The 14,849-nt window shown below is 43.7% G+C and overlaps 4 protein-coding genes across 4 annotated transcripts; 1 reads left to right on the top strand and 3 right to left on the bottom strand.

Annotated features, from left to right (window-relative positions):
• Nucleotides 1–393: 393 nt before the first annotated feature.
• EAE98_000160 (uncharacterized protein) lies at nucleotides 394–1,753 on the top strand (the record flags this gene model as incomplete). Its single annotated transcript, XM_038947778.1, has 4 exons — nucleotides 394–492; nucleotides 556–560; nucleotides 614–1,175; nucleotides 1,232–1,753. The coding sequence occupies 4 exons, from the start codon at nucleotides 394–396 to the stop codon at nucleotides 1,751–1,753; spliced, it is 1,188 nt and encodes a 395-aa protein (XP_038815455.1).
• Nucleotides 1,754–3,113: 1,360 nt separating this feature from the next.
• EAE98_000159 (uncharacterized protein) lies at nucleotides 3,114–7,482 on the bottom strand (the record flags this gene model as incomplete). The annotated part of the gene is made up of 2 exons (XM_038947777.1): nucleotides 3,114–5,164; nucleotides 5,223–7,482. The coding sequence occupies 2 exons, from the start codon at nucleotides 7,480–7,482 to the stop codon at nucleotides 3,114–3,116; spliced, it is 4,311 nt and encodes a 1,436-aa protein (XP_038815454.1).
• A 136-nt stretch (nucleotides 7,483–7,618) lies between these two features.
• Nucleotides 7,619–8,830, bottom strand: EAE98_000158 (uncharacterized protein; the record flags this gene model as incomplete). The annotated part of the gene is made up of 1 exon (XM_038947776.1): nucleotides 7,619–8,830. One exon carries the CDS (start codon nucleotides 8,828–8,830, stop codon nucleotides 7,619–7,621), a length of 1,212 nt encoding a protein of 403 aa, XP_038815453.1.
• A 2,046-nt stretch (nucleotides 8,831–10,876) lies between these two features.
• Nucleotides 10,877–14,667, bottom strand: EAE98_000157 (uncharacterized protein). Its single transcript, XM_038947775.1, has 3 exons — nucleotides 12,968–14,667; nucleotides 11,914–12,917; nucleotides 10,877–11,864 (listed from the first exon to the last, which is right to left on the bottom strand). Exons 1-3 carry the CDS (start codon nucleotides 14,272–14,274, stop codon nucleotides 11,239–11,241), a joined length of 2,937 nt encoding a protein of 978 aa, XP_038815452.1. The 5' UTR covers nucleotides 14,275–14,667; the 3' UTR covers nucleotides 10,877–11,238.
• Between the last annotated feature and the right edge of the window lie 182 nt (nucleotides 14,668–14,849).

Below are 14,849 nucleotides of genomic sequence, written 5' to 3'. Positions count from 1 at the left end.
GATTCAACCATGCGGTAAATCCATAATTCCGTATGAAGATGGAGAAAATCAGCCACAGAGGTGTAAAGTATGAGCTAAAGAGGTTGACAAATCTTTACAACCACCGGTGATCATATATCGTTAGTTGACTTTGTGGTCACGGGTAGTAAAGGTCTTTCAAGCGGCGCCTAGATGTGAATACCCGGTAGTCTCATCTCATAGTTTCCCCCGCAAACCGATCGGATGCCTGAAATTATAGCGGCTTCTGCTGCCTAAGGCTTGAACCACTTAACGCGTAAAGGTCGCGCGTCATGCACTTCATTCGCGTCAACTCCAAAATCTATCCAAAATCCAAAGTCTTCTCTCTTCCTTGACATTTTGTGATTCAAACCGTACATCAACACCACCGCAATCATGGGTATTAAACAATTGATGTCCATCATCAAGGATGAAGCTCCTGATGCAGTTAAAGAAGGAGAAATCAAAAATCAATTTGGTAGAAAAGTTGCGATTGTAAGTACCTTGCTGCTATTCATTCTATACTTACATTTGCGCAATTAACTGACTTTGATCTAGGATGCGTATGTACTTCCTACAGTGTCATCTACACCTTTTAGAAACTAACATCTTTCAGATCCATGTCCATCTATAGTTTCCTCATTGCCGTCCGCTCTGGAGGTGAGATGCTCACAAACGAAGATGGCGAAACTACCTCTCACTTAATGGGCATGTTTTACCGCACCCTCCGTATTGTCGATAATGGGATCAAACCAGTCTACGTATTCGATGGTGCACCACCAAAACTCAAGTCCGGCGAATTAGCAAAACGTTTCCAGCGCAAAGCAACTGCAACAGAAGGACTTGAAGAAGCAAAGGAAACTGGTACTGCAGAAGATATTGAGAAGTTTTCAAGGAGAACCGTTCGAGTTACCAGGGAACATAATGCAGAGTGTCAGAGATTGCTGAAGTTGATGGGTATTCCATATATCATTGCGCCAACAGAGGCAGAGGCACAATGTGCTGCGTTGGCTCGAGCAGGAAAGGTTTATGCTGCAGCAAGTGAGGATATGGATACTTTGTGTTTCGATTCTCCTATTCTTCTTCGACATCTCACATTTAGTGAACAGCGCAAAGAACCTATTCAAGAAGTGAGTTTGGAGAAAGTTCTCACAGGATTAAATATGGATCGCAAGCAAGTAAGAAACCTTTACACTTATCCCAGACTATGGCGCAATACTAACATGATCCAAAGTTCGTAGATCTTTGCATCCTCCTCGGCTGCGATTACCTCGACCCTATACCCAAAATCGGTCCCCATACCGCCCTTAAACTCATTCGCGAACACGGCGATCTCGAAACCCTAGTCGCATGGATCACTGCGGACAAGAAAGAACGTTATGCCCTTCCCGAAGATTGGCCATACCAAGACGCCCGTGAACTATTCTTCAAACCCGATGTTCGTCCCGCCGACCACGAGGATTGCGATTTCAAATGGGAAGCTCCCGACATTGAAGGACTCGTCAAATTTCTCGTTGTCGAAAAAGGTTTCTCGGAAGATCGTGTTCGCAGCGCTGCTCAAAAACTCACCAAGAATTTGAAATCATCTCAACAAGCTAGACTGGAGGGATTCTTCAAACCAATCCCAAAGACAGACGAAGAGAGAGCAAATCTGAAGCGTAAAAATGATGAGAAGAACGAGGCAAAGAAGAAGAAGGTCAAGGATGAGAAGAAGGAAAAGGCAAAGGCGAAAGCAAAGCCTAGAGGAACTGCTTAATAAGCCTTTCAACTTATTAATTCATAGCTACACTTTGGCATGGATGAGAGAAACGTGTATTATTTGCTACATCAGGGTTTGCTTTACTTTCACAGGCGCACAGGCGTACATGCATTAAATGAATGAATGTTAGGAATACAGGGAACGGAGTTCAAGACGGTAGGTAGGTAGGGAGGGAGGTAGCATAATATATTCCTGCTTTTGGCGGTATATTGAGATATACCTAGCATCCATGAATACCTACCATAGTAAATCGATTCGCTACCAATAAATCCAATGCACTATACTACAATAAATCCAATAAATTGCTCAAATACATTATTGACCTCATTACAGATATCGGGTTAGTTTAGTTTTATCTCCACTGATATATAAATACATATATCTATCTATCTAGGTATCTATCTATCGATCTATTTATCTAATTCTTACCCTCCCTATTCATCCGTTCATTCAAACTTGAAAACTCGATTAGCAAATAATATAAGATTTTTTTATTTCTATTCTATCCTATCCCATTCATCCTATCCCATCTCATCCTATCCCATTCTATCCCATTCATCCTATCCCATTCATCTCATCCCATCTCATCCTATCCCATCTCATTCATTCATCCTATCCTATCCCATTCATCTTATCCCATCCTATCCCATCTCACCTCTCACCTCTCATCCCATCTCACCTCTTAGCTCTCATCCCCTCTTACTCCTCCCCTTACCCCCCTCGCTTAATCCACCATCTCTCTCTCTCTCTCTCTCTCTCTCTTCAAAATTAAAAAAAAAGTATTCCAATCTATACTTCTATACCCCTATTACTCATTCATTCATTCAAGTATTATTCATTCATTATCCCTTCTCCATTTATTCATGTATTATTCACTCAAGTATAATTCATTCAAGTGTTATTCGATTCTATTCTATTTCAATCAACACTAACAATCCATCTGATCCATCTAATCCATCTACTCTACTCTAATCTCTACTTTTCATTTCTCCCCACTTCAACTCTCCTCTAATGAGTAGAAATAACAATACCAATAATAATTAATCCCCTCCCCCTCTTTACCCAGTCTCGTAAACCATTTAATACCATCTCATCTTATGCTTTATTCGTTCATTCTCTCTCCATCCACCCACTCATCCATCACATTAAACATATCGAATATTAAACAAACAGACAAACACACCCTCCCCCAAAAGTGATTTCCACTTGATCATCCCATACTATTCATACAAATCCCAATCCCAATCACACCCCTAATAAGACACCGCAAAAAACGATGAAACCCCAATGACCAACCCATACACATCTTCCTCCCCTCCCCCCTTTTCTCCATCTTCCTCATCCCTCAATCCATCCCTCAATCCTGTCTCCACAAAATCCCTCCACCAACCCAATCCCAAAAGCCCTTCCCATTTCCATTTCCATTTCCCACTCCCCTTTCTTCAGAATTCCACTCTCCATCTCCATCTTCATCTTCATCCCCATCCCCATAAACATCCCTCGCCCTCATATTCGCCACATTACTCGCCCCACATTCATGTTTCTTTCCACCTTTCCTTCCGCTTCCACTTCCACTTCCGCTCGGTTGACACCAACAACCCGGTTTATCACAATCGTGCATTTCATCTTCATCCTCATCCTCACATTCATCCTCATCCTCATCCAGCATCTTCCTCTCACCACCATAAACTCCTCCCCCCTCCTTCTCCTTCCCCTTCTCCATCCCACTCAAAACCAACTGCCTCAATTCGTCCACAACACCCCCAAGTCTCCGAATCTCCTTCTTATCCCCCTCCCGTTCCCTCTCCCACCATTCCTCCCTCTTTAGTCTTTCTCCTTCCTGTTTCGTCAATAGATCTTTAACCAAATATTCCACTCTCTTTTCTTCCGCCTCTACCCCTCTTTCTACTCCTACCCCCTTGCCATTTCCTTTCGCCGATACATCGAAATCACTCTTCTCCATTCCTGTATCCTTTCCCCCAAGAATTTCAGCATCAAGCAACCCCTCCATTTCCATATCATCCAATCTCCGTCCCCCAATAATCTTACACCCGTGTTCACATCCCATCACACCAACTCCCTCTCCCACAATTCCAGTCAATTTCTCACCCTCCTTCCCCTTTCCTTTCTCACTTCTTTTACCACCTCCCTTGCTCTTAAACTGACTCGATAAAAGTCGAAAAGCGTCTCGTTGATCCATAAAATTCCCCTCGCTATCAACATACCTCACCTCCACCTTCCGATTTGCTTTATACTCCTTATTAAAGCCCTCATCAGGTGCTCTCAATCCCATTTCATTATCACCACCCCTTTTTCCGCACTTTTCATTCCGAGTCACTCTTCCACAAACCGTCTCGTTTTTTCTGCTCTCCTCCACTTTCTTCATCCTCTCTCTCTCAATGTCTTCACTACTTTCAAGACTTGGCAGGTCTGAAAACTTTTGTATATTTAAAGGACACTGAGTCCTACTTTCAGATTGACCCCCAATCCAACCCGCACACAAAGGTACCTCAGATACCAACTCACAATCCCTCACTTCTAAAACCAATACCTTCGAGCCCCTCCCAATCATCCAACCTTGCGTTCCAATATCACCAAGCATCCCCCTATCGCACTCCTCACTCTTCTCATCCTTCAAATCCCATCTTTCTCCCTTCATCCCCGCAATCTCCCCCTCCCGCCCCACCTCATTCGCGGAAAAGTCTCCCATATTTCGCTGCGGTATCGTAGTACAAGACTCATCTATTCCCAACCCCCCACTCCCGAGATTTTCCATCGAAATTTTCGAAATAGAAATATCCTCATCCCCAAGCTCAGGATTTATCGAACTCGGTACCATCAGATCTTTCTCAAACGATTTGCTTTGCTTTTTCTTCAAGATCTCATCCACCGCACGCATAATCCCCTCCACATCTTTCTCCTTCTTCATCCTTCCCACGATCTTCAATAATCCCATATCCCTAACCTCTCTCATCCACTCTACCTCCTCCAAATTGATCCAATTCCCTCCTTCCTCGCCAATCCTCTCTCTCTCCCAATCTTTCCCATAAACCACACTCCAAACATCCTTCAATTTATCTCCTAACCGCCCCCCCATCTTACCCCCAAAATCAACATCCCCTTCAAATTCCCTCTCCAACCTCCCAATTATATTTTTCAACTCCTCAACTTCCCTCCTCAAATCCCTTATATCCCCTTCCATCCCCTCTACCCTCGAATTCTGGAAAATCTTCCCCAGCGAAGAACTGGACGACTTCATTAAACTAGGCGATTTCGACCGATTGACTTTCTGCAGTCTCTTACGAGGAGATGGAGAGCGAGAACTTCCAACCGGAGACTCCACCGCTAGTAATGGTGGCGAATTAGGACCATCTAATTGAGGCATCGAACGACGTATAATCGTAGGAGCTACACCATTTATCAACACCATTCATTCCAACCCCCAAACACAATTAAAGAGACTCACCATCACTAAACTTAACCTGTGAACTACCCATCGAAACCCTTCCATTCTCATCCGCCGTGAAGTCCCACGATCCCAAATCCCCCATCTTCCTCTTCATCTTTCGATCCATCACCGGGAATGTCTTTCTCTCTTCCCTCTCAATCTCAATCTCACTCTCCTTATCCATCCCCTCCATCACCTCCCTAAATCGAGCCATCGCTCCCTCCGAATTCACCTTCCAGAATTTTGCCATCTCCTCTTCAATCCCACTACATCCTTCCTTTCCCAACAACCATTCCTCCTCTCCACCTCCACTCGAATCCTTCGACTGATCAGCTCTCAATAAACCAGGCTGCGAGAAAGCTCTCTCTTTCGCCGGATATCGCGAAGCCTGTCTCTCCATCGCAACACTCCCCAGTTCCGACGCATTCTTCCCCTTTACCCGCGAACCAAACATCCGATAGCTCGCTAGGTTTTTCCCACCTTTCTCCCTCACCGTGTGATACCGACCATGCTTAGGCGTCATCAATTGTATCACCCTCTGATGCACAGGCGAAAAGCGCTCTGAATCCTCAATCTCGCGTTCATTCTCGCGTTCAACAGAGTCTCCACGAATTTCTTTAGAATCTGACAAGTGCCCATCATTCTCATCCCCAGGAACACGTATCTTAACTTGTCGACATGGAGAATCCGACAATGTGCAGGTTTCATCATCCAAACCAATATTCTCAAACGAACCACCCTTATCTTTCGTCAACCCAGTCTCAGGAGAATCTCTCCCTCCCCTCCCCATAACAGACAACGAGATCGGACTTCCAATGTTACTCGAAATCCCCTCTAGACTCGTAGTCGCATGATCACCTTTTCTTCGCATTTGAGCCGAGTAATCCCCATCAAATCCCTCAATACAAGTTGTTACCAAATCACCATCCCCCACACCACAATCTTTAAGTCCACTCGCACAAAACTCCGTCTCTCTCAGCGAACTCACCTCCCCCACCATCTCATTACTCTTGCTAGAACGAGCAGGAGAAGGCGAGCGATAAAGACCCTGCTTAGCCTCATGAACCAAACGAGGTACTTTGAGAGAAAATCCCCGGATACTCTCTTTGCGTCTATTTTCTTGCGATGCATCGAGTGCTTTATCTACAGATTTCGATATCTCATCCCAGAGTTGTTCATGTAGATTTTTGACGATTTTTTCCGGCTCTTTTTCTTCCTCTTCTTCTTCGAGATTCAAATCAATATCGATTTCATGAGTAAACTTTATATCAGGATATTTATCCTTTTGCTCGGTTTCAGAATCTGATACGCATTCCACATTAGAGTAACATGCCGGATCATTTTCATTTTCGGAATCGAAAACAAATTCTTTAACTTTGATAGGAGTGGAAGTTTCGGGAGATAGATATCCATCTGAAACCTCAGGTTCTGAAGTATGCACCGAGTCCGTCCTGAAAAGTCTTTCCAGCTCATTTTCACTCTCAGAGCTATTCTTATTGGTGCAGCTAGCAATTGATGTGATATGAGAATCTGACTCATTTTTGCTTCCAGAAAACGCGTATTCATGCCAAACAGCTTGTGTATCTTCAGCAGGTGTGCCGAGGATGTCTGATGGTAGTGGTAAACCCACTGGAATACTATGTTTAGTACCCACTGATTTGTTCTTCGCGAAAATATTATTATCCGAATCTTTGATTCGATCTTCCTCCTCCCTACTTGCTCGAAACATCCTATCATTACTCGCCATGATACGACTGAGACCTTTCAATGACGAAGAAAAGGCATCTGTATCTTCTCCGTTTGAACATTCCATATTCATCGACGCAATGTCTTTCCCCTTTAACTTACTAAGAGTCGATGCATGTCCCAACTCATCATGAAGATTCCTATCCATCTCCTCTCCCCGCACCATCTTTGCACCCCTTTCCATCTTCCCAATCGCAATGGGATTTCCCTCACCATCCAGCGACCCAACATTCAAAGGCCTAACCATATCTTCCTCAACATCATAAGTTAGAACACTAATAACCGTAATAATCGACTCATCGGAATCGGCTTCAGATGCCATAACAGAGTCTATCCCCGAGTCTCTTCTAGGACTTGGACCTGGACTCGATTTCCCAATATCTTCAGTGGAAGCCAAACCATCCATGCCCAATCCAAGTTTAGCACTACTCTTTCTCTTCCTGAGAACTGTGCCAGTCTTAATAGGTGTTCTCTCTTTTCGTCTAACAGTCTCCTTCCCACTGGCCGAGCCCGAGCCAGCCCAAATATGCATTTTGAATATTTTGTCAAACAAACAACGAATAATGAATGGGTAATACAGTGCGTGGTAACTAATTTACCACGAGAAATTCCACTTAACTGATACAGTCCTGGCTTTGCTCACAGGGAAAAATTGTTCTAAGAGTCAATCAGTATGTCAATATAAATATCGATCCAGCATGTCCATTTTCAGGGCCCAGGACAATCAGTACCATCCACTTACCCAGATCCTTATCCTTCGCTACTGGGTTCTCCAAACGTACAGCGTCTGGACTCAATGGAGGATCAAAACAAAAAAAGTACGATAATCTCTCTATAACACGAGCGAAGCTCCGAACCGCAATCTTCACCCCTTCTCTGGTAGTAGGCAAAAATCTATTATAGACGGGAAGACCAATAGAATAGTACTCGGTTTCAGTGCAAACTTTTTCAAATTGGTATTCTTGTAGTTCGTGAACTGATGCTACGTCAATGCTGTGTTCGTATTCCTGTTCGGTAATTTTGCAGACACACAAACTACCTTCGAGGATCGTGTAGACTTTGACCACAATCTTGATTTGAATCTTGAATAGTTTCGGTGCCCTGTTCAAATATATAGGACCGCCAGGTGGAAATCGGGGTAGAGGACGTTTTCCACCGCGTATTGGCTTCCAATTACGCCTCAAATACCTCTGTTCTATTGTTGGTAACACGTGTGTCAATTGTCTTGCAACCAACTTTTCGAATTGATCTCCGATATCTGCGCCGAACAAGAGCTTGATTTGGAGTTGTTGATTTCGTTGGCATGTGTTAAACAGACTCTGTTCAAGTACAGCGATGTACTCTTTGAGATTATCGAGGTTAACTTTTCTGCCGTGTCGTATCGAGCGATGATAGCAAAATTCTTTATACTCTTGTTCAACCTGTTCCTCAAGCTCGAGAATTTCTTTTTGTATATCCTCAACTGGCTCGCGCCTTTCTCCTACTATCGGAGATCCAACGGTAAGTGGCAAGCCGTTGAAGTTTCTCGCCAGAAATGCAGAAGGAGGGAGGTATCCCAGTGGCTGTGCTGGCTGTGCCCAATTGTAGGATGTTTGGCTCTGATTATAGTTTCCTTGAAAGGTAGCCTGTGCTGGAATTGATGACGGTAGCTGAGAGGAATTTAATAGTTGTAGCTGAGCTCCCTGCACCGACTGCCCCCACTGCAAGCTCAACCCACGCCGTTCCGACCCCGTCCGCGTCTCTCCTCCCAAACCCAACTGTTGCAATCTACCTTGCAATCTACCCAACAACGAGTTCTTTGCACCCTCTTCACTCAATCCGTCCTCTTCCCTCAGTATGCGATCTAGTCCCAGCTCAAAAGACCCAGCGTTTGGATCCATTCACATTCATTCATATACATTCATGTACATCAACAGAGACGCAAAACAACAGACGCAAAACAAGTATAATGAATATGAATAGGTAAGAGTTCGAGTTTACGTTTCGTGTATGTGAATCAGAGTATGCTGGGAGGAAGCAGTGTGATGAATGGATGGAGTGTTGTGAGTGAAGTGTTGTGAGTGAAGTGTTGTGAGTGAAGTGTTGTGAGTGAAGTGTTGTGAGTGAAGTGTTGTGAGTGAAGTATTGTGAATGAAGTGTTGTGAGTAAAGTGTTGTGAGTAAAGAAGAAAAAAAGAAGCAAACAACAAGAAGTTAAAATAAAGTAAAAATAAAAATAAAATAAAAAATAAATAAAAAACATTAACAAACGCCCTAATCGGGAAACCACATCACCATATCATCATCTTCATCTCCTTCTCCTTCTCCTTCTCCTTCTCCTTCTCCTTCTCCTTCTCCTTCTCCTTCTCCTTCTCCTTCTCCTTCTCCTTCTCCTTCTCCTTCTCCTTCTCCTTTTCCTTCTCCCCCCACCCCAAAAAAGCAAGCACAACCACCTTCCTCTCCCACCCTCCTCTCCCTCCCTCCCATCTCCCTCCCAGCTACCAGCTCCCAGCTACCAGCTCCCAGCTACCAGCTCCCAGCTACCAGCTCCCAGCTACCAGCTCCCAGCTACCAGCTCCCAGCTACCAGCTCCCAGCTACCAGCTCCCAGCTACCAGCTCCCAGCTACCAGCTACCAACTACCTAGTATATAAAATTCTAAACAACATCACCACCACCAAGGAAGACAGAAAGAAAGAGTACAACAAATATAAATATAAATATAACAAATCCATCCATTCATCCATCCATCCATTCATCCATTCATCCATCATCCATCCATCCATCCATCCATCCATCCATCCATCCATCCACCCACCTTCCATAACTTTATATATCTATTACCTAATAATATCCAATACCTATACCTAGATAAAAATAACTTACTACTTACTACTTACTACTTACTACTACTTACTTACTACTACTTACTACCTACTTACTTACTACTTACTTACTACTTACTTACTACTTACTTACTACTTACTTACTACTTACTTACTACTTACTTACTACTTACTTACTACTTACTACTACTTACTTACTACTACTTACTACTTACTTACTACTTACTTACTACTTACTTACTACTCATTAATACTTAATACCCAAACCACACACTTACAATTCTAACAATTCTAATACATACCCTCCCTCTCACTCTCACTCTCACAAAATACAAAACCCAAGACACAACACAACACAACACAACCTTACCCCCCAAAAACACAAAAAAGTTAAAAATATAATTCTTTTCCATTTCTCATTCAACTTCCTATCCTATCCTGTGCTATGCTATGCTATGCTATGCTATGCTATCCTATTCCATCCAATCCTATCTACACTCTCCCTTCTTCCCTCCTTCCTTCCCTCCCTTCCTACTCTCTCCCTTTCCCCCCCTTCCCTTCCTCAACCCCCTATATACACTCATCCATCCATCCATCCATCCATCCAATTTACACAATTTACACCACAGCCACAACCACAACCACAAACACAATCAATCTCATCAACACCACCTGGGCAACACCAACAGCAATATTCAACTATTGTTTTAATTCCTTATCCACTCTCTCAACGATCTATCATCCATCCATCCATCCATCCAACAAAAACACCACCACCAACACCAACACCAACACCACCAACAACATCAACAACAGCATAACCAAATCTATCTACAAAACTTTTTTTCCGCCTATCTCATCTCCTCCCTCCTCTCCTCCCTGCTCTCCCTCCTCTCCTCCCTCCTCTCGCCCTACCCTCAACTCTCACTTCACCTCATCTCACCAAACTCAAACTCAAACTCAAACTCAAACTCAAAGAAACAAACAATAGTAGAGATTGTGTCATGCATCCATCCATCTTTCCTTCCTACTCCATCCCCCCATCTTCCCCCTTCCTCATTCATCGAACCCCCCTCTCCTTTCTCCTCTTTCCCTTCCCCTCAACCCACCTCCACAATAAACAAACACAAAAGAAACTCAACTACGAATACGATGATGATCCTCCAAATCAACCAAGCCAGTCAATTGCAGTCCCAGAAAAATTCAAAGCAAGCAGAGGAAAAGAAAAAAAAAGTGATTAAGATTCAATGAAAGTTTCCCATCCCACCAAAACCTCCCAGAGAGAAAGAAAGTAAAAGGAAAGTAAAAAAGGCGATTCGCTAGATGGTATCATGGTATCTTATCTTATCCTCCACTTACTGCGCTGCGCCTACTGACTATTGTCCCAACTCTACTCCTTATCAACTTGCTATGTATTATTTCACTCCTCGTGTATCCATCCCTAAACAATCCCTGCCTATACAAATCATCTCCCTATCCCAATCCCAGAATCTTTCTCTTCCACCCCTCTTCCATTTGGCGGCAAAGGCGGTAATTGTTTTTCCAAGCTACTTCTACTAATCATCCTCCTTAGACTTTGCGGTCTTCCTTGATTGTCATTCAAACTGGGAGGATAATCTTTGGCAGGCGTAGCTGGCCTTCTCTCATCATCATCATCATGTGTACTCCTTATACTCCTTCCACTTCTTCCTCCTGTACTACTCGCTTCTCCCATTTCCTCAACAACTGGAAGGATCTGTCCCTGTAGTCCATTTGTCCTTTCCGCACTTGGGCTTCTAACTGTCGATACGGTTCTAGGTTCGATATGCTCTCGTCTTCCATCATGCTCAGTTCTCAAGGCTTCATTTTCAGCACGTTGAATGGTAGTGTTGTTTGTGACGGTACGATGCATATGTGCACTATTTGAACGTCGACGTGTAGAACCCATGGTAAGGTTGGAGTCTGTGTGGGGTACGGGTGGGAGAGGACACTCTTCTTCTCGAGCGGCTTCTTCTTGAGATTTTGTAATTCCCTCAATAAATTCGATAAAACGGTCGCCATAAGGTTGAGGGTTAATTGGAGAAATCAATTTCTTATCATGCTTGAGACCCTCTGTTTTTGTATTAGCTCAGATTACTACCACAAAATCAAGGTGACTTACTGAAAAGATGTTCGAGTTTCTTAAGAGTGCCATAATGAGTCAGACAATCAATAATCGACAAGAAGAAAATTTCCTCTCCAGGAGTATTATCTTCATGTGTAGCTCGAAATCCGCCATCATCACTATAGAACGTGAAATCCTTCTTGTTTTCTTCTTCAATTTCATCCGGCATTCGTGAACTGCTTTGACCCATTGGAATTGGCTTTTCCTGCTTGATGATCTGGCGTAATTCTCTAGCTTTCCTAGCACTCTCCAATTTACTCGGCGTTCTCATTAAAGGTCCAGGTGGTCCAGAATCATCTACTGGGCTATCCCCCCCGGGTTGGAAGACTTGTAACGTTTTGTCCCGTAGATTTTCTTCGTTCCCCTTGGTCAAATCATGTATTCCGACCAACATACTATAATCCATAATCTTCAGTTTTTGCAATAATGCTACATCCTTCTCCATTTGTTCGAAGAAGACTCGTCTCTTTTCCGGCCCAAATTCCAGGTGAAGGTTTCGTCGAAGCCAATTCAAGTCCTTGAGCGTCGCACGGGGGTTTTGCTCTAGGTTCTCCTCTTTAAAATCTCGACCAATGGTTGACCCTTTCAAATCGAAGGTTTGATGGACATCGCGGTGTGGTGGGAACAGGTTGTTCATGACCACAAAATGAATCTTTCTTCCATAAGGAATCTTCACTCGATGAAGTCCATAAAATTGAGATAGAAGTGTGTTGGGATTATCCTCCACATGGTGATAGTAATCCTTCAAAATCTTTCTCAAGAACTTATGCTCGGAATGATGAATCGTTTTGATGATATATTTATAATCTCTCGAGAAGTAAAAGAAACTTCCACTCTTTCCGGGTGACCCTAATTCAGAAAGAATGTATTTACTCGTCAAGGACATGAGATAATCCGCAGGATCCAACTTGAACCTTGCCCGAAGACTTCGAAATACCCATGGCGCATAGTCCTTGAATTTGAAATCATACTTTGCAGATGGGGTCAACTCATTCCCGGTACTGTGTAAAGTATTAGCTAAGTCGTTTCACACATGTTGATTGTAACCTACATATCAAACGAGAATTTGTGCTTGGCCTCGAAATCTGCGTCAGTTAATGGTCTATCAAGCTTCGCGTTCGTTCTCGAAACGGTAAAACGAATGCCTGTCAACATATTATATGCCGTAACCCAATTGACATGGTTTTGATCAACTTTCGTTCCCACCACCACTCTATCATCATCTTCCTCATCCTTCTTTCTTCTCTTACTCGCACGCTTCTGTCGTACAGCTTCTGCCCATCTAAGTGCATCTTCGTCCGGAGGAACCTCCTCGTGAGGCATATTAGAATGTATCGATTGTGTATTGCGTCTATTGATACTCGAGGATCCACGTCTAGCACCTGCTGTAGCTACCGACGTTGGAGAGAATCTTCCACTCGTAAAGACCGCGTCACTACCATCCCTTGAATTTCTACCCGAACTAACTTTAGGTACTTCTAGTGTATGTCGATGCTTCAACTGAGTAGAACCAGGGTGCTGAAGGGAGTTTTGTGAGGGTGAAGAGGGCGGTGGATATGTTGGAGGTGAGGAAAGAGAAGAAAATCTTTGTGGTTGTTGTGGTTGTAGTTGTGGCTGTGGTGAAGTACTTGTAGAACGACCTGGCGTTTCGGGTATAGGTAATGAATTATTAGTAGGGACTGGAGTCGAAGGTAATAAAGGTGATTGATAAGTTAATGGACCTGTGCTGTGAGGATGTGGCTGTGATTGGGGACTCGAAATTCGATTCTGGTGTTCACTATCACTCGTCGTGATTGGTCGTGGTGAGTCGACGGTAGCGTTGGATATGGTTCCATTCGTTGATGCAAAAGAGTTTCTATCTGCGGCACCATTCGATAACCTATTAAAGCCATTTGCAGGACCTGGACTCCTCCTTCCATTCTGGGATGAAGCAATGGGTTGTTCATTTACCGAATATGTACTGCCATTCATGGACGAACGAGATCTGTAATCCCAACTACCTGCGCTGGATCGACCATTTGGTAAGGAGTGTAAGGTTGATTCATGATGCGAATCTCCATTCATTTGGTGCCTGCCCGCCGTCCCGTTACCATTTGAGTGAGGATTGGAGTGACCATTTGAAGCGGCAGCACCATCGATATATAGATCGGATCCGTTCTCCAAGCCATTCCTTGATGAATTATGTGTTGAGGTTCTGCCATTTATGCCATTTATGCCATTCGCACCATTGAGGGATAGCTTTTCGTGTGAGTTTCGAAGATGGCTGGGGAGATCCAATGGGGGTCGGGATGACGAAGAATACATAGAGCCTCCTGTGTCGTCATTTAAGAACGATGGCATCTCTTCGAAGTGTGGCATTCGTGAAGCTGTTTAATGGGTATCGAGACTAAGTCGCGTTTGTTGTTGATGTGAATCGAGAGGGTTTGGTGGTAGTACGGTACGGGTAGTGGATGTTTAAAAAGGAGATTACGGGTTTTGCGGATGCGGGTGGTGGTGCCAATTGATAGTGCGTGGGTTATTGAGTGAGTAAGTCAGTCAGTCAGGAATTGACTAGTGGTAATGAGGGTTAGAATTAGAAGCAGATGGGCATTTGAAGTGAAGAGGAATAATAATTGGATGGAATAGATGAGCATATGAACATTATCAGCATATCATGATTTCTTAGGGAGCGGTGGTGCAAGAGAAGATGGAATTGAGGTGAGGGCATGTGAAGGAGTGAGCGAGTGAGTGAGTGAGTGAGTGAGTGAGTGAAGACTAAAAGTAGTGAGGGAGAGAGAAGTTAAAGAATTGCAAGGTTATTACGAGTAGTACGAGTAGGTATCGGGATTATTACTTTGCAATCAGGGATCCAAGCAAGTGTAAGTGTAAGCAAGCAAAGGACCAGGTAGGAGGTAGTAATTAATAAGAATTGAAGAGGTTCTTTTATTTTTTCA

The sequence above is a fragment of the Botrytis deweyae genome, assembly GCF_014898535.1.
Source record: "Botrytis deweyae strain B1 chromosome Unknown BDEW_001, whole genome shotgun sequence".
NCBI lineage: Eukaryota > Fungi > Ascomycota > Leotiomycetes > Helotiales > Sclerotiniaceae > Botrytis > Botrytis deweyae.
Note: the sequence above shows the minus strand (reverse complement) of the source record. Positions and strands in the feature narration are given on the sequence as shown.

Excerpts from the sequence above, each read along its gene's own strand:
- EAE98_000157 (XM_038947775.1), bottom strand. The coding sequence starts at position 14,274 with ATGCCACACTTCGAAGAGATGCCATCGTTCTTAAATGACGACACAGGA. Across the intron at positions 12,918-12,967 it reads CACAAATTCTCGTTTGATAT|TACCGGGAATGAGTTGACCC; the intron begins GTAGGTTACAAT and ends TACTTTACACAG. Across the intron at positions 11,865-11,913 it reads GAAACTCGAACATCTTTTCA|AGGGTCTCAAGCATGATAAG; the intron begins GTAAGTCACCTT and ends ATACAAAAACAG.